This window comes from Camelina sativa, chromosome 18 (assembly GCF_000633955.1).
Source record: "Camelina sativa cultivar DH55 chromosome 18, Cs, whole genome shotgun sequence".
Taxonomy (NCBI): Eukaryota; Viridiplantae; Streptophyta; class Magnoliopsida; order Brassicales; family Brassicaceae; genus Camelina; species Camelina sativa.
The window spans coordinates 15,621,310-15,641,902 of record NC_025702.1 but is presented as its reverse complement, the minus strand read 5'-3'; the positions used below and the strand labels follow the sequence as shown (position 1 = coordinate 15,641,902).

The window sequence follows — 20,593 nt, the reverse complement described above, 5'->3', positions numbered from 1 at the left end:
AAAATCATTAAATTTGTCAGATTCTGATTAGCACTTTCTCCTCTTTTCTTTTTGGTTTATAACAGAATCTCTTGTTTCTATTAGAGCAAAACTCCAACTCTTTGAAGGTCGGTCCGAGCCGGTGGTAAAGTATCCAACTCTCAAATCCAACTTTTTCTCTCCCAAATCCAATTAAATTTGAAACATAAAAAAAAAAGTAATAATTAATTATTTACTAAAAAGAGAAACATTTACTAAACAAAAACCGCGTGAACTCCAAAGCAAAGCCAATTAAACACAGCTTTTACTACAAGATGGCCCAATCACCAGCTGTTGCCTCAAAGACGCGGCTTTTGTCTTTCACCATACGAACCGCCTCTCACAAAAAAAAAATCTTCACTACTTCACCACTATATATAACGTTCTTCCATTAACCCTCAAAAACCACAAAACCAAAACACACAATACAAGAAGAAGTCTACAAAACAATCTCAAAACAAAAAAATGGCGATCATCAGTTACTTACTTCCTCTGTTTCTTTCACTTATCATCATCTCCTCTGCTTCAGCTAATTTCCAAAGAGACGTTGAGATAACTTGGGGTGATGGTCGTGGACAGATCAAGAACAATGGAGAGCTTCTCACTTTAACTCTCGACAAATCCTCTGGCTCTGGATTCCAATCCAAGAACGAGTACTTGTTTGGTAAAATCGACATGCAAATGAAACTCGTCCCTGGAAACTCCGCAGGAACAGTCACAACACTTTACGTAAGTTCAACAAAAAACACAATCTCTGGTTTTGGTTCTGTTTTACATTACTAGATTTCTTAGTTTCTGACATGAGTTTTTGTATTTTGTGCAGTTGAAATCACCTGGAACAACATGGGACGAGATTGACTTCGAGTTTTTGGGGAATTCAAGTGGAGATCCTTACACACTTCACACAAATGTCTACACACAAGGCAAAGGAGACAAAGAACAACAGTTCAAACTCTGGTTTGACCCAACAGCTGATTTCCACACTTACTCTATTCTATGGAACCCACAAAGAATCATCTTCACTGTGGACGGAACTCCGATTAGAGAATTCAAGAACATGGAGTCTCTAGGCACTCTGTTCCCCAAGAACAAACCAATGAGAATGTACTCTAGTCTCTGGAACGCTGATGATTGGGCCACGAGAGGTGGTTTGGTCAAAACCGATTGGTCTAAAGCTCCTTTCACTGCTACATACCGTGGCTTTAAACAAGAAGCTTGTGTTTGGTCAAACGGCAAGTCTTCTTGTCCTAATGGCTCGAAACAGGGGACCACAGGCACCAGTGGCTCGTGGTTGTCGCAGCAACTTGACTCAACGGCTCAACAAAGAATGAGATGGGTGCAGAGAAACTACATGATCTATAATTACTGTACCGATTCTAAGAGGTTCCCACAAGGTCTTCCTAAAGAGTGTTTAGCTGCGTAGAGAGGAACAAAAATTTACTTTTTCTTTTTGTTGTTGCTATAAATTTTATTCATTTTATTTGTAGATCACGTGAATTATATTTGATTCGTTTGTAGTGTATCATATAGTTTCATGAAAGTTATAAAATATTCTCTTTGTTACACTGTGCCTTTTCTATTTTTTTTTATAAAAGTCTCTCGTAGTTCGTTCCGTTATATTCTCAGAGTCAGTCCAAAAATGGCCGCTTCTGATTTATAGTCCAAAGATTCCAAACCCAAATGGATCAATAATGTTTTTATTTGGTTTTATAATGGACATTAATGGAAACCAAACTGGAGTTTGCATGTAATTTGATTGGTGTCATACTGTCATTACTTTAATCCGGTACAAAACAAAAGTTTTTGGATAAACCGAACCAATTATAGTAAAACTCAAAAAGCACTATCAATTTGTATACACAATACAAAACCAGCTGTATTAGTTAAAATAGAATTTGGCGGAACTACCGTACCAGATTTTGATTCTAGTTTGTAGATTATAAATTTTCAAACTAAATTAGCTCCACCAAGGCACCAAGTACTATATACGTCCACACTTAAGCAGGACCAGTTTAACATGGTAAAAACCAGAATCCCTAAACCAAACTGGGCATCAATCGAACCGGATCAGGCAGACTTAAACCAAAACAAAGAACAAGCACACACGTAGCATGAGGCAAAATTATGCACATGCTTGTTTTATACTTCACAACAAGAACCAGCTGTTCACAGCTTAAACTACACAAGAGTCACAAACGGCGAACTAAACTCCAAATAAACTAAGACTAGCCTCCCTTGTATAAAACCCCCCCAACACATAAGGTCCCAATGAATGAGTTCAATTCTCCATCTTCTTGACACATAAACATGGATCGTTCCACTTTGATCTTATCTCTACTCTTCACACTCACCGTCACGACCACGACACTCTTCTCTCCGGTTTTCGCCGGAACTTTCGACACAGAGTTTGACATCACTTGGGGTGATGGTCGTGGCAAGGTCCTTAACAACGGAGGGCTTCTCACTCTCTCCCTCGACAGAGCCTCTCTGGTTTTCAAACCAAGAAAGAGTATTTGTTCGGGAAAATCGATATGCAGCTCAAACTCGTCCCAGGAAACTCCGCCGGAACTGTCACCGCATACTACGTTAGTGTTACTTAACATCATAACATATGTACATAGGCCATTTCTAGCACGTGTGGGAAAGCTCCAATCTAAAATTTATTTCTTAAATGATAAATTATTGAATATTTCCATGAATTGAGGCCTTCTAAATCCTTAAGAAAATTTGTCATCAGAGTTTGAGAAAATATTTTTGAATGTGTCAGTAGTTCCCAACATACCATGTCAAAGTTCATATAATAACAGTCTTTTTATACTTTGGATATTATAAAAGATTTTAATTGTTTATTTTTTCATGCAGTTGAAGTCAAAAGGTGATACGTGGGACGAAATCGATTTCGAGTTTCTTGGTAATCTAACTGGTGATCCGTACACCATGCATACGAATGTGTATACTCAAGGAAAAGGTGATAGAGAACAACAATTCCATCTATGGTTCGATCCAACGGCTGATTTCCACACTTACTCTGTTTTGTGGAACCCTCATCATATAGTGTAAGTATATGTAACAGAAACTTAAATTGTTTTCAATGTTTTTTCAAACTATAAGTTCCAAGCTTTCGGCAGACATGATTTTTATAGGTCCAAAACACGTCTTTTGATAATACTTGTGGCTGATCCGCAGAATATAAATAGTTTCACATTGGACGTCAAATTTGAAGTTTACTAATACCTAATTTATCATTTAAATGTTTTGATGAAGTTTCATGGTTGATGATATTCCGGTAAGAAAATTCAAGAATCTACAACATATAGGTGTTCCATATCCAAAACTGCAGCCGATGAGGTTATACTCGAGTCTATGGAACGCGGACCAGTGGGCCACAAGAGGAGGTCTTGTTAAGACCGACTGGTCCAAAGCACCATTCACCGCTTCATACAGAAACTTTAGAGCGGACGCATGCGTTTCTTCAGGCGGAAAATCATCTTGTCCTGCCGGTTCAACGAGATGGTTCTCTCAAAGGCTTGATCTAACAGCGGAAGATAAGATGAAAGTGGTGCAGAGGAAGTACATGGTCTATAACTATTGTACGGACACCAAAAGGTTTCCTCAAGGAGCTCCAAAGGAATGTAGACACTAGGCTTCGTGAAATAATGTTTGCTCCGACGCTAGTAGTATATAGGTTCGTCCAAAGTATATATGCAAGTAATTTTATGTGTATTTAGGTTATGTATTAAGCAATTTCCCCTGTTTCTGTGTGATATTCTCATAATAAAATGGGCGTGAGTTATGTTGGATAAATGTTAGATTATGGCTTTGTTTGTTTTTGTTAGATTATGGTTAAATAGGCGAATTGTGTTCAACAGTCCCAAGCGCATGTTTATTTACATAGCCATTGATAATGTGTCGGTTTTATAGTGTAACATTTGTAGGCACCATGAGTGGACTATGATTGACTGAGATTTGCTTTTCTTTTGCCATATGACTGACTGAGATTTATCTTACCTCAAAATGAAATGAATATTCTGTTTTTTTGTTTTATTATTATGCAAAGAATATACGTGACAGTTCTTACATATGTGGTTGACATGTTCGTCCTATATTCAGAAACCTGTTGGTCCATTATACTAAAATCAAAACACATATTCCGACTTCTTATTACTTTTTTTTTGGTAATCTTACTTGTTTGCTAACCAATTAATTGGTCAAGAACCTAAAAATTTATATAATGAGAGCTTGTAAATTTTGTCTAAATGATATAAATAAAAGATACGCGTTTATTTATATGAACGTTGGGCGACTACGTACGTTAGCTGGCATAATTCATGTATACAAAATTCTCAATAATAAATATGGTTTAGTGTAAACTACCACCACGTAGGTAATGGAACTCCACGAACCTCTCTAATGCACTTATTCTCTAAAAATCTCTCTATATATCAAACATCAATCTCTGATCATATTCAAACCATCCGAAACCAATTACTTTTGAAAAACACCAACAGAGCAAAATATATAACCTCATTTTTTTATATAAAAAATGGCGGGTTTTGCTACGAAACAGTCTCTGTTGTTGTTGTCTATTCTGCTCTTGATCGGCCTATCAGCCGGAAGTTTTTACGACAATTTCGTTGTCACGTGGGGAAATGGTCGTGCCAATATATTTGAGAGCGGACAGCTCTTGACTTGCACTCTCGACAAGATCTCCGGTTCAGGTTTTCAATCAAAGAAGGAGTATTTATTCGGAAAGATCGATATGAAGATGAAACTTGTCGCCGGAAACTCAGCCGGAACCGTCACTGCTTACTACGTATGTAAAAACTTCATCTATCTTCATTACATTAAATTTTTTGCGGCATTGATCATTTGCATGAATCTGATATTAAGAATGTTTTCACAGCTTTCGTCTAAAGGCGAGAAATGGGATGAGATCGATTTCGAGTTCTTGGGTAATGTTACCGGACAGCCTTACGTTCTTCATACAAATGTGTTCACCGGAGGCAAAGGTAACCGTGAAATGCAGTTCTATCTCTGGTTCGATCCCACTGCAGATTTCCACACCTACACTGTCCTTTGGAACCCTCTCAACATCATGTAAGCAATATCAACCGCTTCAACTCAATGCTCTAATTCTTATATTAACATATCTTAGTTTCTTGATTAGTTGGTTCCATCAATATCACTGTTCTTGAATTTATGTTTTGTTTTTTCTTTGGAATCTCAAAAGCTTTCTAGTGGATGGTATCCCAATTCGAGTGTTCAAGAACAATGAGGCTAATGGCGTAGCCTACCCTAAGAGCCAGCCGATGAAGATATATTCGAGTCTTTGGGAAGCTGATGATTGGGCCACACAAGGAGGACTAGTCAAGACCGATTGGACCAACGCTCCATTCAGCGCTCACTACAGAAGTTTCAACGATATGGACTGCTGTAGCCGGACCTCGTTGTTGAGCTGGGTGACGTGTAACGCGAATAGCAACTCGTGGATGTGGACTACTCTTAACTCAAATCAGTACGGACAGATGAAGTGGGTGCAAGATGATTATATGATCTATAACTATTGTACTGATTACAAGAGGTTCCCTCAAGGTCTGCCTACGGAGTGCAACCTTGACTGATCATGTTACCGAGAAAATTCAAGCTTATATGTACCTTTTTTTACCTCGTAGTTCTTGATTTGATTCAGTTATTCTTTTAATTTTGTAAGATTTATTTCCCATATTAGGGGTAATCGATTACTTGTTTTGTAATATTTATAATTTGGTTACGCTTGCTTCATATCTAAACAGTTGTAATAAAATGTGACTTGAACCAATTTAAACCAACATGAGAACAGAGGAAAGAAACAGAGATTTTTGGTCATATCAAGGAACAAAAAAAAACAGAGTTCTCTGTTCCGGAAACAGTGTTGCTAGAGTCAATAAAATGATTTATTTATTGGTTTCTCAGAAAAAGGTGTGGCCAGTTGTGTTTGGATTCCCTTACCAAAAAGAAAAAAAAAGTTGTGTTTGGAATCAACCGGGTGTCTAATCGAACCGGATACATTATATGAAATTTTTTTTCTTCTAATACTTTTTAGTTTTCTACTAATTAGAAAATGTCATAAAAAAATAAAGTTCAATGTATCATGTTAAGATTTAGAGCCGTAATGTTTTTCTAAAATATTGTACAACAGTTCAAATAATTTGAGACAGACGTGCCCAAACTAACTTGCAAATCTTAACTCATTCATGAGACCCGATCTCTGCGTCATGTATGGATCCAAACACTGAGACCAAAGTAACCGCTGACGAAAGCTCTCTGGAGGAAAGCCTTGAAGAAGGTGACAGATACCATTAAGATGTGTATGGATGGATTCAAAATAATGAACGCACGGAGACAGAAAAGGTAGAGATAAATATGAATGGATGTTGTTGACAAAAAAAAAATGTGAATGGATGCCTGGGAATGGGCGAAGTTCAGAAGAACAAGGAAAGGTATCTCTGAGTCTGAGATATGTTTAGACCTAAATTTCAAGCTGAAGAAATGTATGAATGCTAACTCTGAGCTAAATCTGGTTTCAACCAACATATAAGAAATCATAGACAATTTAGATATATGGCCGTTAATGTTTGATTTTAGTCCATAAATTAACTTTTGACTTTTGAGTGTTTTGACTATAATTGACTGAGATTTATCCACCAGTCCACCTGATGAAATGAATATTCTGTTTTTTTTTTGATGGAAGAGTTTCGAAGAATATTAATTCACGTAGTTGCCTTAATTATTATCCGCGTGATAATTCTTACATGTATGGCTGACATGTTTGCTCATAGATTTCAAAAACATGTCGGTCCATTTTACCAAAAACAAAAAAAATTTAAGCTTTTATCGTTTTGTTCTGTTTTGTTTTGAGTACTATGCAATTAACTAAACTTCAAAACCAATTTTTGTTGTTAGAAAAATTGTCACATGAAACGAACTTATGAATGTGAGCCAAATGCATGACCAAAAAAAAAAATTGCTTAAAGGGTTTAAAGAAAAAAAAATTAAAAACATTAGCTACATTTTACAATTTAAATTATTGAGATAGATAAATAAGCTGGCATAATTCATTTATAAATAATAGTAACATCGCTTGTGTAAGACTACCCACGTCTATAATGGGACTCCACGAACCCTCTAATGCATTCACCTTTAGAAATTTATCTCTCTATATAAACAAACACGCTTCTCCGACAAACCATCATAAAACAATCAAGCAACCACAACCGAGCAAAAATAAAACACACTAAAAATGGTGGCTTTTGCGACCAAACAGTCTTTGTTGTTGTTGTCGTCTCTTCTCGTCTTGATCGGTGTAACCACCGGAAGTTTCTACGACAATTTCGATATCACTTGGGGAAATGGTCGTGCCAATATATTTGAGAGTGGACAGCTCTTGACTTGCACTCTCGACAAGGTATCAGGTTCAGGTTTTCAATCAAAGAAGGAGTACTTGTTCGGAAAGATCGACATGAAGATGAAACTTGTCGCAGGAAACTCAGCCGGAACCGTCACTGCTTACTACGTATGTGAAAACCTCATTTGTCTTCGTTTCTTTTAAACTTTGTGGCATTGTTTTGTTTGATTTTTAAACTAATATATTTGGAATGTTTTTCACAGCTTTCTTCAAAAGGCGATACGTGGGATGAGATTGATTTCGAGTTCTTGGGTAACGTTACCGGACAACCTTACGTTCTTCATACAAATGTGTTCACAGGAGGCAAAGGTAACCGTGAAATGCAGTTCTATCTCTGGTTCGATCCCACTGCGGATTTCCACACCTACACCGTCCTCTGGAACCCTCTCAACATCATGTAAGCAATATCAACCACTTCAACTCAATGTTCCAAATCTTATTAGGCGTTAAATGGACGTTGAGAACTGTCTCGTTGATGATTAACAGAAGTCTTTAGAATTATCAATTATATTTAGACATCAACCGTTTTGAGGTTATTAGTTCCATATTTATAACCGTTTTGAGTTGCCAATATCACTGTTCTGAATTCATTTTTTTTGTTTTTCTTGGGACTCAAAAGCTTTCTAGTGGATGGAATCCCAATCCGAGTGTTCAAGAACAACGAGGCTAATGGTGTGGCTTACCCGAAGAGTCAGCCGATGAAGATATACTCGAGTCTATGGGAAGCTGATGATTGGGCCACACAAGGAGGACGAGTCAAGACCGATTGGACCAACGCTCCATTCAGCGCTCACTACAGAAGCTTCAACGATGTGGACTGTTGTAGCCGGACCTCGTTGTTGAGTTGGGTAACATGTAATGCGAATAGCAACTCGTGGATGTGGACTACCCTTAACACANTTGTCTTCGTTTCTTTTAAACTTTGTGGCATTGTTTTGTTTGATTTTTAAACTAATATATTTGGAATGTTTTTCACAGCTTTCTTCAAAAGGCGATACGTGGGATGAGATTGATTTCGAGTTCTTGGGTAACGTTACCGGACAACCTTACGTTCTTCATACAAATGTGTTCACAGGAGGCAAAGGTAACCGTGAAATGCAGTTCTATCTCTGGTTCGATCCCACTGCAGATTTCCACACTTACACCGTCCTCTGGAACCCTCTCAACATCATGTAAGCAATATCAACCACTTCAACTCAATGTTCCAAATCTTATTAGGCGTTAAATGGACGTTGAGAACTGTCTCGTTGATGATTAACAGAAGTCTTTAGAATTATCAATTATATTTAGACATCAACCGTTTTGAGGTTATTAGTTCCATATTTATAACCGTTTTGAGTTGCCAATATCACTGTTCTGAATTCATTTTTTTTGTTTTTCTTGGGACTCAAAAGCTTTCTAGTGGATGGAATCCCAATCCGAGTGTTCAAGAACAACGAGGCTAATGGTGTGGCTTACCCGAAGAGTCAGCCGATGAAGATATACTCGAGTCTATGGGAAGCTGATGATTGGGCCACACAAGGAGGACGAGTCAAGACCGATTGGACCAACGCTCCATTCAGCGCTCACTACAGAAGCTTCAACGATGTGGACTGTTGTAGCCGGACCTCGTTGTTGAGTTGGGTAACATGTAATGCGAATAGCAACTCGTGGATGTGGACTACCCTTAACACAAACCAGCTCGAACAGATGAAGTGGGTGCAAGATGATTATATGATCTATAACTATTGTACTGATTACAAAAGGTTCCCTCAAGGTCTGCCTACGGAGTGCAACCTTGACTGATCATGTTACCAAGAAAATTCAAGCACTTGATTCGGTTTCTTTCTTTCTTTCATTTTTTAATCTCTTGATTTGTTGGTTTGATTCTGTTGTTTCTTTTGAGTTTCTAAGATTTATTTCCCTCTGTGGGTAATTGAATAATTTGTCTTGTCATTGTCACAATTTGACTTTCTTTGTTAATTTCTTATAGAACTAAGAACTTTGAATCAAGAACATGAATAACTCTCTTTTATTACTTTAGGAAAAATAACTCAAAAACTTAAAGTTCTCAAATTTCTTAGGTTTTACAACTCTCTTATTAAATATAAAACTCTCATCACCAATTTCCTAATCTAGAATAGGAAAAATAACTTATTTAGATTACTCCTAAAACACAAATATGTATATTTAGCTTATCCTCCTAAATATACTTTTCTTGGGCCTTAAGCTATTTCTAGCTTAATCCAACATTCTCCTCCTTAAGCTTGAAATCACTCTTCTTCAAGTCTTGAACTCCAATGAACTCTCTCATCTCCTTGAACTTTATTCTCCCAAGTGTCTTAGTTAATATATCCGCCTTTTGGTCTGTTCCAGGAACATGCTCCACTTCTATTAGACCATTCTCAACACATTCTCTTATGAAATGGTATCTCCTATGTATATGCTTGGTTTTACCATGAAACACCGGATTTCTTGTAAGCTCTATCGCCGATTTATTATCCAGTAGAATTGTAATTTTCTCACTAGCAGAACCAATCACTTCGCTAAGCAAGTCTTGAAGCCAAATTGCATGCTTCGCCGCTTCAGTACCAGCCATATACTCAGCCTCGCATGACGACATAGCAACCGTAGATTGCTTCTGTGTACACCAAGTAATCGGACTAGCACCTAGATAAAAAATGTGACATGTTGTACTTCTACCATCATCTTCATCTGAGTTGTGGCTGCTATCACTATATTCGATCAAGCTGTTTTTCCCTTCACGATTATACATAAGACCAAGAGAAGTGGTGCCTCTTAAATATCTGATAACCTGTTTCAAGGCTGCTCCATGGGATTCTTTTGGCTCATGCATATATCTACTTAACACCCCAACATAATAAGAGAGATCAAATCGAGTGTGGAGTAAGTATCGAAGACAACCAATGCTTCGTCTATACTCCTTCTCGTCAATATTTCGCTCCTGTTGTGCTTTAGACAGCTTCAAGCCAGCGTCCATGGGTATGTGAACAGAGTTACATTGTTCCATTCCAGCTTCAACTAAGATCTTATTCGCATATCTCTCTTGGCTCAAGGTGATGCCATTTGCGTGTTGCAGAACTTCAATCCCAAGGTAGTAGGTCAGTTTTCCTAAATCGCCCATCTCAAATCTTGACGCCATATCCCTTTTAAAGTCAAGTATCATGTTTAGGTTAGAACCACTTACAAGCAGATCATCCACATACACTGCCACGACGATAAGATCCTCCTCCTCTTGCTTCCGATATAGTGAGGGTTCCTTGAAGCACTCAGTGAAGTTCAACTCTTTAAGAATTTGATTAAGATTATTATTCCACGCTCTTGGTGCTTGACGTAACCCGTAGAGTGCCTTGTTGAGCCTATACACCTTATCTTCATAACCCTGGACCTCAAAACCTTCAGGTTGATTCACATAGACTACCTCTTTTAGTTCTCCATTAAGGAAAGCTGTTTTCACATCGAGATGATGCACTTCCCAGCCGTTTGAAGCCGCTAATGCAAGAATAAAACGGATTGTTTCAATGCGTGCAACTGGGCCAAATACTTCATCGTAGTATATGTCGTGTTTCTGCACATATCCCTTTGCCACAAGTCTTGCCTTAAACTTGTTTATGCTACCATCAGAGTTACGTTTGATTATAAATACCCACTTTAGTCCGATAGGTTTAACTCCAACTGGACGCTCCATCAAAACCCAAGTATTATTCTTTGTTATGGATCCTATTTCTTCTTCACAAGCCTCAATCCAATGTTTTTCTCCTTTTGCCTCACTGAAATCCCCACAAGTAATTCAGAAAAGTCATGTGTTTTAAAATACTCCTTGTCATATCCATTAACGTCATGTTTCGTCGCTCAACTATACCATTTTGTTGAGGAGAGTATGGTGTCGTCAGATGTCTCTTGATACCGTTATTATCACAAAAAATCTGAAATTCCTGTGAAACAAACTCACCACCCCGATCGGTTCGAAAATTTTAATGGAAGTCACTGTTTCTTGCTCGACCATCGATTTAAAAATCTTGAACTTGTCGAGTGCTTCACTTTTTTCTTTCAAGAGGATCGACCACATGTAGCGGGAACAATCGTCAATGAGTACAAAGATGTAATTTTTCCGTCCCGCTGTAGCAGGAGTGATTGGTCCGCAAAGGTCTCCATGTATGAGCTCAAGCGTGTGTGTAGCTCGATATGATGTTGCTTGAGGAAAAACTTTTCTTATTTGTTTTCCAAGCAAGCATGAAGCACACATCTCCTTTTCAATCTCAATACTCGGCATCCCTGTGACCAATTCTTTCTTTACCATTGTCTTCATGCTCTTTAGCCCGATGTTTTCTAATCTTGCGTGCCACTTAGCTGAATCACTCACTGTCTGATGTTGTAAACACCATTTTGTATGCTCTGTTTCCATAGTCACCTTGTATAAACGATTTCGAGACCTATTTGCCTTTACCAAAAGCTTACCATCACGGTCATGTAGAGTTAGGAAGTCTCCTTTTATTCTGACATCGCAACCACCCTCTGTGTCTTGTCCAAGACTAATTATGTTGCTCCTCAAGTCCGGTATAAAGTATACATCGGCTAGCACCTTCCTTTCTCCATTCTTAGTTACAAAAAGAATATATCCCTTTCCTTTTATGTCAATGCGTGAGTCATCTCCAAATCGGACATTTCCCGTGACCGTCTCGTCAATCCTTGAGAAGTATGACCGATTTCCACTCATATGGTTGCTAGCACCATTGTCTAAATACCACACATTATCACCATCTGTTTTTGTTTCAAATTCATTAGGTTTCACATTCCTTTCATTGAGGTACACCACCTCGTGCATCATCAATGCATCAGCTTCTTGTGTCTTATTCTGTTCATTCTCGAGTGTCTCTTGAAGCTTGAGAAGTCTATCTGGGCAATCCGACGCATAATGTCATGTCTTATCACATCTGCAGCAGACTACTTTAGATGTATCTCGCTCTTGTTGGTAGCCGTTGTTTGGAGGATAACCGTATCGTCCGCGTCCTCTTCCTCGTCCATAGAATCTTCCACCTTGACCTCTTCCTCTTCCAGCAATATAAGGAGCCTGATATGATTGTGATTCTGCAGTAGCGTACATGAGCTTTCCTTGATCGTCTTGATTATCCTCTTCTTCAGAGATTATTTCTTCATAAGTTTTCAACCTTCCCACAATATCTTCAAAGGTCATTTTGTTCAAATCAAGAACTTGTTCAAGAGAAGCCACGATGTGTATGTATCTTTTCCTTGGTAGACTTTTAAGAAATTTCTTCACAATCTTCGGTTCTTCTATAGTTTCTCCCAAAGCTGCCGGTTTTGTAGACAATTCAGAGAGTCTACCAGCAAAATCATCAATCTTGTCAGACTCTTTCATCTTCAACCTGTCGAATTCAGCCATCAAAGTCTGCAATCTAGCTCCCATATGTCTTGTTTTTATGGCATCCCAAACAGCTTTTGAGGTTTCAAGGTTTCCAACTTGTAGGATCAATGCTTCAGGTATAGATTGGAACAACAAGGTTTTCGCCATATTATTCTTCTCTTCGTCGCTTGTTCCAGGTTCAATCGACTCCCATACTTTGTGGACCTTAAGCGTCAAATTCATACGCATGGACCAGACCGTGTAGTTGGTTAAGGTAAGCATCAGACACTTGATGGACGAGGAACCAGTTTCCTGCGGTGTGTTTGGTGCGGTTGAGGTTGTTGCCGGAATTAACTCACTCATGTTTTCACTTCACAAGATAACGCCTCTCGCCTTCTTCATAATCATTTTTAAACTCGCTTACATAAAATCTAGAGCTTCTGACGTCTGATTGATCATAAAACAGAACAGAATCATTGTTGTAAGATTAGTTGAACTGATGTTCTAATTAAGCTCTATTGCCTTTACAATACAAGTTGAAAACACATAATGACATTTTTTTTTAAAGACTTTGATTGATACGACACCGTTTGGACCCACCTGTTAGATCATTACGTCTAAAACTCTTAGTCGGTATTTATAGAAGAAGAACAATAAAACAGAGATCGTTTAAAATAAGATAATAACAAAGAGGTTCCGTTGGAAAACTTGTTGGTCTATTGTATGTAAATGATGGACAAGATTGGTAACTAATAAAGTTTAGAAGTTTGCATTTGTGTTTTGGCGATAACACTCATCTCTAACACATCTCTTCAATCATATATGTCCACAAAAGTTATCAAGATTCCATGTACCGATTTCGACGTGGAAGAGATGATTAGTATTTTAACAATAAACTGGTCTAAACGACTAAACCTATTTCGGACTTAAAAATATTATTGATTTAAGTTTTAAAAATATAGAAAATTGTAATTATAAAAGATAAAGTATATGTAATCTATTTCAGTTATTTTTTTTAATATGCATAAAAAAAAATTTAAACTTGGATTAATTGAAAACATAGAAAACAGTATATACCATTAGCTTTTTTGTTATCTTTGTGAACTTTTTCTTGTGTTCAAATAATCAAATTTAAATTACTTTTAGGGGTTATGAATAAGGGAGACATAATCTCGAGGAAGTGATCATCGTGACTTGCTCAATTCGTACACTGAATTATTGGATCTTAAAAGTCATATTTTCAATTTTCGTTCATCCTCGCATCTCATACACGCCACGCCACTAGTTACCTTCGCTATTTCATTTTCTATAAATTGATTTAGTTATTTACTCACATTAAATACTGGTTTACGAAATCAAAAATAAATTAGGTATCCATATATATACATAGTTACATACTAAGGCAAATAATTATTAGTTTATTACCTTGCAATGTTTTTTTCTGAAGTACAGTAGAACCTCTATAAATTAATACTCGGTAAATTAATAACCTCTATAAAATAATAATTTTTTTTTGGTTTCAAGTTGAGACTAGTGTAATTTTGGACATTATTCGATAAAATAATAAATTAATAATTTTTTTAAAAATCCCATGTAAAAATATGGTCCCATCAATATCATAAATTAATAATCAAATAAACTAGTATATATATATATATATATATCTAAGAATATTTAGTGAAATATGAATATATTGTTGTTTGTTTGTTCTTGAATTTGTATTCTTGTTGGAGAACATCTTTAATCTTTCTGACTGCATCAAAAACTTCTGGTGTTATCTTCTCAAATCGCATCCAAAAATTGTAGAGAGTTCTTGACGCGATAATTGCTTCCTTTATGTGTAATTGGTTCTAAAGGTATCGTCATATCTTCTTCAACTTCATCATCACCTTAAAAATAGTAGCAGTAATTTCTTCTAAACTCTAAATTTCTGATAAAAATCATCTTCATAAATTAATATTTTATTAATTTATCGATAAATTAATAATTATTAATTTATCGATAAACTAAAACCTCTATAAATTAATAAAATTTCATGATCCCGAACTTATTAATTTATAGAGGTTCTACTGTAGTTTCTTACCTCTTCCGGATAAAAACAATTTTTTTCAATTTCAATATGGCACTGTAAACTATGCATGGTGTTGCCGGCTGTCATATGCTTAAAAAATGAGAAGCAAATGCATGAGCAATAATAAAGTACCAAGTACAAGTAAATGACTTTACAAATTTAGATTGCCTCATTAGGAGGCTGAAAACTTTTACAATTCAACAAATAACGACCTTTTTTCGTGAATAAGTCCTCTCCTAATTAATTTACTTTTGGAACGGGTACAATAATTCATGGTGAGGTGTTCTGAATCGATCCCCAGATAAATAATGAAGACAATTGTAACAAAGTTATGAATACAGAATAAGCAAAGATATATATAAACAAAGGTTGTTCAAAAATTCTTGGAATACCGAAATTTAATGAAATCTGGGGAATCATTTTGTTTTAAGATACATGAACTTGGTCTATATGTATATCGACGAACCGTTTGTTTGGACGAACCCTTTAGTAATTTTGTTTTTAATAATTTTTTTAACCATTTTCAGCATGAAGAACAAAAAAAAAGATCAATCAACATGATAAAAAATCCGAAAATGGTGAAAATACTCATCTAGTAAATTTATATAGAGAGAAGATCAAAATATAAATGAAATCCTCATCGGGTATCCATACCATTATAGGATATATATACTAGTAGCTAGTATTTGAAGAAAATAAAATCTTTGACCAAAATAACGTAATGAGCTCAAGAGGAATATACAAATGTTAGTGGGATATACGGATATATACGTACATACAGTATATGTATTTATTGGTCATATGTGGATAAATGTTATAGTATTACTTAACTAAGTATAGTCTCGCAGCACATGTCTCCTTGTCGGGGCACATTGATATATTGATCAATAATGTATTGTATACAAGCGACATTCATACATTTTATAATGTATCGTATGCTTATACTATGCATAATTAAAATAACCAGTTTATATATATAGAGAAATACATATCCTTCATTTTTTTACTTATTTTAATAAATTCCAAAAATATGTAGGTACGATATGATCCTCCAAAATCAGACTTTGATTTGAATTTAGGACTATAGTTACACCGTGAACTTTAAGATAAGAGGAAATTAATAATATGTATTAGACTCATCGAAAAACAATTAACATAAAGTTTGACAATTGATATAATAATATGACTAACAAAATATTATTTTTATTTTAAAGCCTTAACGACAAGTCAAGGTGACTCATCTCCTGCTCCTGATCAAGACCATTCTCCGGCACACGGCGGGCGGAGAAATCCCTCGAGCTGCCGCTTTCAACGAATCCTTCGTAGCCACGGCCATAGAGCTCAAACCGGCCGGAGAATGGGTAAGGCTGATCGGAATCAACAGTGGTTGAGGATCTAAAGAGTTCTCGACTCTTCTTGGCTAAGGTTCTCTCAAGCTTATGAGCGTTTTGATGACCACCAAGAGCTTGAGAGCTATAAAACTTTCTCTGACAATAGTTACAAGAGAATACCCTAGGCTGCTCCAAACATGATGATGAGTTCGTGGAAGAAGAAGAAGAAGAAGACATAGAAGAAGGCTCGAGAACAAGTTCTAGGTTTAGTTGGTGGTTCTTATAACTTGGTAGACTTAGATGTAGAGATGTATTTGGCTGAAAGTCCATACCTTTTTGTTTAGAGAGCGAGAGAGAGATTTAGAGAGAGAGAGAGAGAGAATAGAAGTTAGAGAGATGAGAGATGTTTGTAAGGGTTTGGGCTTGAGGGGCATTATATTTAAGGTGTAAAGGTGCGTAGGTTTGCTCAAAACTCATGCTGGGTGCAACTTCGACTGTAAAGTATGGAGAAAGAGAGAGAATAGAGAGATGAGACATGGAAGCTGAAAGAATCAGTGGGAATCCAAGTGTTGTCGCCTCCATTAATGGCACAGTTTGAACCCTTTGTCGGTCCATCTAATATTATTTTCCTCCGAGATTTATATATTGCTCGATACTTTATTTTATTATATCTAATGGTATCGTTTTAGAGTATTCAACACCTTAAGAATGATGTCCCATGTGGTAGTTGTTAAGACCGGCAACATAAGATATCAGTTTTAATTTGAGCATTGTAGTTAATATATGCCTTTTTTCTAATTGGAACCAAGTTATACCTTAGACTTCGCTTAAGTTACTTTGATTGTATAGTGTTTTCGAGATGTGCTATTCTTTTTTGAATTTTCCTCTCATACCAAAATTTTCTAAGCATAACCAAGACATAGAAATGTCTTACAATTTAAATTCATACCAAAAAAATAATATGAGATAATTAAGACCATCACAGAAAAAAAAAAAAAAAAGGCGTTTATCTATGACTTTTTGTGAGCAATCGTTTAAGATTATGTCATGTTACGACTTATCAATTATACATGTAATAAAATAGTTTTATCTTCAGTTGATTATAGTAAAGTAAAATTCAAACAAACTAATTATATTGTACCTTTTTCGACATCATTATTATATTGTACTTTATAAGTTTTAAATAAAACTAGGATATATAACTTTGTGGTTTGTGGCTAGTGTCAATTGTTGTGTTATCATCCGAATTTAAACTTGCATAATGCATATTAATAAAAAAAAAATTATGATACATGGTTGAAAAAACTCTCAATATATGTCTAAAGTTTTCAAATAGTTATGTAGCTCATAAATATATACACTACTTGGATTTATTTATTCTCTAAACTATGAGCACTAGTACTTAAGTTATTAATGATAAACAAAATCATAAAATTTATCCCAAAATTCAATCAAGGGTAGAGAGGGCATAATTGTCTAACACAAAAATTGTAGAAGAGTTTCAATCAAAACAGCTGTTAGGTTAAAATTAATAATTTATGAAAAATGAAAGACTTAAGATCAAAGCTCTCCTATCAAGTTTCCAGTAATGGCAATGAACACTTAACGAGATAGAGCTTTTTGACTCAGCTTAAACATGTAAGATGATGTTAACCCCCAATTAATTGAAATCATCGCCCACCGTAAGATCCACCTCTCCATCCAAGGGTTCACGAGGAGTTCGTACCAGATAAGATGTGGACTGCGCCACAGTGAACCCACTTTGGATATATCACGTTTTGCCTTTCGTGAGTTTATAATCGTAGAAGTCATTTCAGTTTGAATTGATTCATATATAAATTCATTTAATTTTAATTACTTTCGATCAATGAAGACACATCGATGTCATATGTACATATGTTTCATTAAGACTTTTGTCGTTTAAAGATTGAGAGAGGTTACGTTTTTGTACTAATCTCTCAAGCTTGTTTCGCTTTCTTTAATTAATTATTTATTTTGTGTCCGTTCGATTTTAACTTTTATGGTACTTTGCTAACCAGCCAAGTGAAAATTTATTTATCAATTACTTGTTTTTAAACATACGCATTACGTTATTTTTTTTTGGACAAAACGCATTACGTTTAATGTTATAATTAGTTTTAAGTATCAAATGCATGCGACTCATACAAAATGATAAACTCGGAGAGTTTTGATAATATATTTCGTAAATAAGAGACACAAAATGAGTTATAGACCAAACAAAAAGAGATATAAAAAGTAATTAAATTAAATTTTAGTTTGGTTAAACTGAATTTATATATGTGTTCGAGAAAATAAACAAATCGAATCAAAATAGATTTTAGAGTTTTTTTTTACAAATTATTGATCTATTTCTAATAAATCTGAAGATTAACGGAAACAAAACCGTCTTATACTTTACGTACAAAATTCAGTTTAATTTTACTCACTTTTTTCTCAATTTATTTTTGGTCAGTTTTGTATTTTACTGTTAAATTCAAAGCTAATTAAATTCAGCTGAAGACTTTATTAGAAAACCTTAATACGGTTTAAAATATTGTTAGAAATCCAAATTTTTAATCATTTTACGAATTTTTAAAAATATTTTATTTGGTGGAATTTACCCCTTTTCTTTTGTTTAAAGTTTATACTATTTTAAAGTAGGTTTCGTTGGTATTAAAAAACCATTCTTCCGAATGTCGCAACAATTTGCTGTTATAGTGTCTCTTGGTTTTTTAACCCTAAGCCAACTCTTCTATTAATATTAATATGATATTGTCCGCTCTGGACTTAGATGTCAAAGGCGCACATATTTCTTATTGGGCTCCTTCCAAAAAGGCTTCATACTAATTGGAGTTGGTTTTGGATTATATATTAGAAACTTATTTTCTAATCTTCAGGATATTGTTTGTATCCCAACAATATCTTTTCACAAATTCCTATTTATTGTGGTACAAAATAGTCCATGTACTTAGTTTGTTTGTACCAATCAACTAATGACAAATTATATTATGAATTAAAACTTGAAATGTGAAAAGAAAAAAAAAATAATCTGTGGCCATGTTAATTGTTTGTGAAATGAAAGAAATCCAAGCTATATATATACCTTAAACCCGGCTCAGTTAAGAATTTGTTTAAGTCAGAATCAAGATAAAACTTGTGGGACACAAAAGACTAGCTAGGGATTCTTATTCGCAGAGGTGCTATCGCATCTCAGCTTTCACAGTACTTGATCATGTTCAATTAGTTCTAGTCACACATTGTTCCCACTCTTTTTTGTTTTTATAAAATAACTTGGTTCACACAAGTTTCGATTATCTAGTAGATCCTATCTGTTTTAAAATTAGCTCTTTGCTCTCATTCATCTTATTGTAAATGCAAATGATACCTTTTTCGATGAAGTGAATCGAAAAATAAAACAAAAAAAGTCTTGAAATACACGGCGACGGGCGATATGTACGTACATTATACATATGTAATATATATATATATATATTATATTTTTGCTGTTATAAAACCTGAATGCAATTATATGATTTGATTATGAGGAGACGTGAAAGATGAGGCGACCAAAAGAAATTTTAAAAAGAAGGTTGGACTATGTTGCTGTCCACCTCAAATCTATTTGTCCTACGATGGGACGACATTAACACTTCATGTGACGATTAGTCTACAAATATATAGTTTTATACTTTTATTAATTATGTATACACTTTTTACAAATATATCTAATATCTCTATGTTATTATATTGCTAAGGAAGTAACTGGACAAACGTACGTACGTAGTAGACTGTAGACGTATAAATAATAGGATAGATGTGTCCATTACGACATTTTTGTTTGGACAACAATGTTTTATAGAGATTAGTCTCTCACCCTTCCTTAAAAAAAAAAAAAATAACAATGTCCACACATACATATTTATCCCAAAAAAAACGTTTATATAAATATCATATGTACCTTCATATCTATATATATAATTTTGAAGTATATTTTGGGTTTTACTCTTTTATTTATACTTATTTAAAAACTTAATTATAAAGTTAATCCCTAAATATTTCCAAAACTAACATTACTCCAGATTTTGTTTCCTAAATATTTTACATTCAATTCCAACTAAAAAAAATTACAGCAATCAATATGGAAATAGAAACTATGATATATTTAAATACACCTTCTATTGGGTTTTGAAGATATTCTATCTTTGAATCATTTGCAAACAAAGAAAACAACAATTTGATTCCCAATTTGTTTTCCAAAGCCGATGAGCTATGATTCTTAACGTAAGAAGAACTTCGATTCACATTTATTTAAATATATATAAATAATATATATAAACTTAATAAAATTTTAAAGCATTATGAATATA

At 35.1% G+C, this 20,593-nt stretch overlaps 5 protein-coding genes across 5 annotated transcripts; 4 read left to right on the top strand and 1 right to left on the bottom strand.

The window, feature by feature from the left end:
- LOC104761840 (xyloglucan endotransglucosylase/hydrolase protein 22) lies at window positions 406-1,583 on the top strand. Its single transcript, XM_010484976.1, has 2 exons — window positions 406-747; window positions 842-1,583. Exons 1-2 carry the CDS (start codon window positions 484-486, stop codon window positions 1,439-1,441), a joined length of 864 nt encoding a protein of 287 aa, XP_010483278.1. The 5' UTR covers window positions 406-483; the 3' UTR covers window positions 1,442-1,583.
- Window positions 2,283-3,827, top strand: LOC104761839 (probable xyloglucan endotransglucosylase/hydrolase protein 25). Its single transcript, XM_010484975.2, is given in 4 exon segments — window positions 2,283-2,500; window positions 2,503-2,603; window positions 2,881-3,074; window positions 3,283-3,827. Coding segments are annotated over 4 exon segments (849 nt in total). The 5' UTR covers window positions 2,283-2,325; the 3' UTR covers window positions 3,662-3,827.
- LOC104761838 (putative xyloglucan endotransglucosylase/hydrolase protein 13) lies at window positions 4,500-5,801 on the top strand. Its single transcript, XM_010484974.1, has 3 exons — window positions 4,500-4,831; window positions 4,922-5,115; window positions 5,249-5,801. The coding sequence occupies exons 1-3, from the start codon at window positions 4,562-4,564 to the stop codon at window positions 5,637-5,639; spliced, it is 855 nt and encodes a 284-aa protein (XP_010483276.1). The 5' UTR covers window positions 4,500-4,561; the 3' UTR covers window positions 5,640-5,801.
- On the top strand, window positions 7,241-9,459 carry LOC104763546 (putative xyloglucan endotransglucosylase/hydrolase protein 13). The gene is made up of 4 exons (XM_019240196.1): window positions 7,241-7,570; window positions 7,666-7,859; window positions 8,082-8,351; window positions 9,127-9,459. The coding sequence occupies exons 1-4, from the start codon at window positions 7,298-7,300 to the stop codon at window positions 9,245-9,247; spliced, it is 858 nt and encodes a 285-aa protein (XP_019095741.1). The 5' UTR covers window positions 7,241-7,297; the 3' UTR covers window positions 9,248-9,459.
- LOC104761837 (zinc finger protein 2-like) lies at window positions 15,940-16,857 on the bottom strand. The gene has a single exon (XM_010484973.2). It carries the CDS (start codon window positions 16,554-16,556, stop codon window positions 16,104-16,106), a length of 453 nt encoding a protein of 150 aa, XP_010483275.1. The 5' UTR covers window positions 16,557-16,857; the 3' UTR covers window positions 15,940-16,103.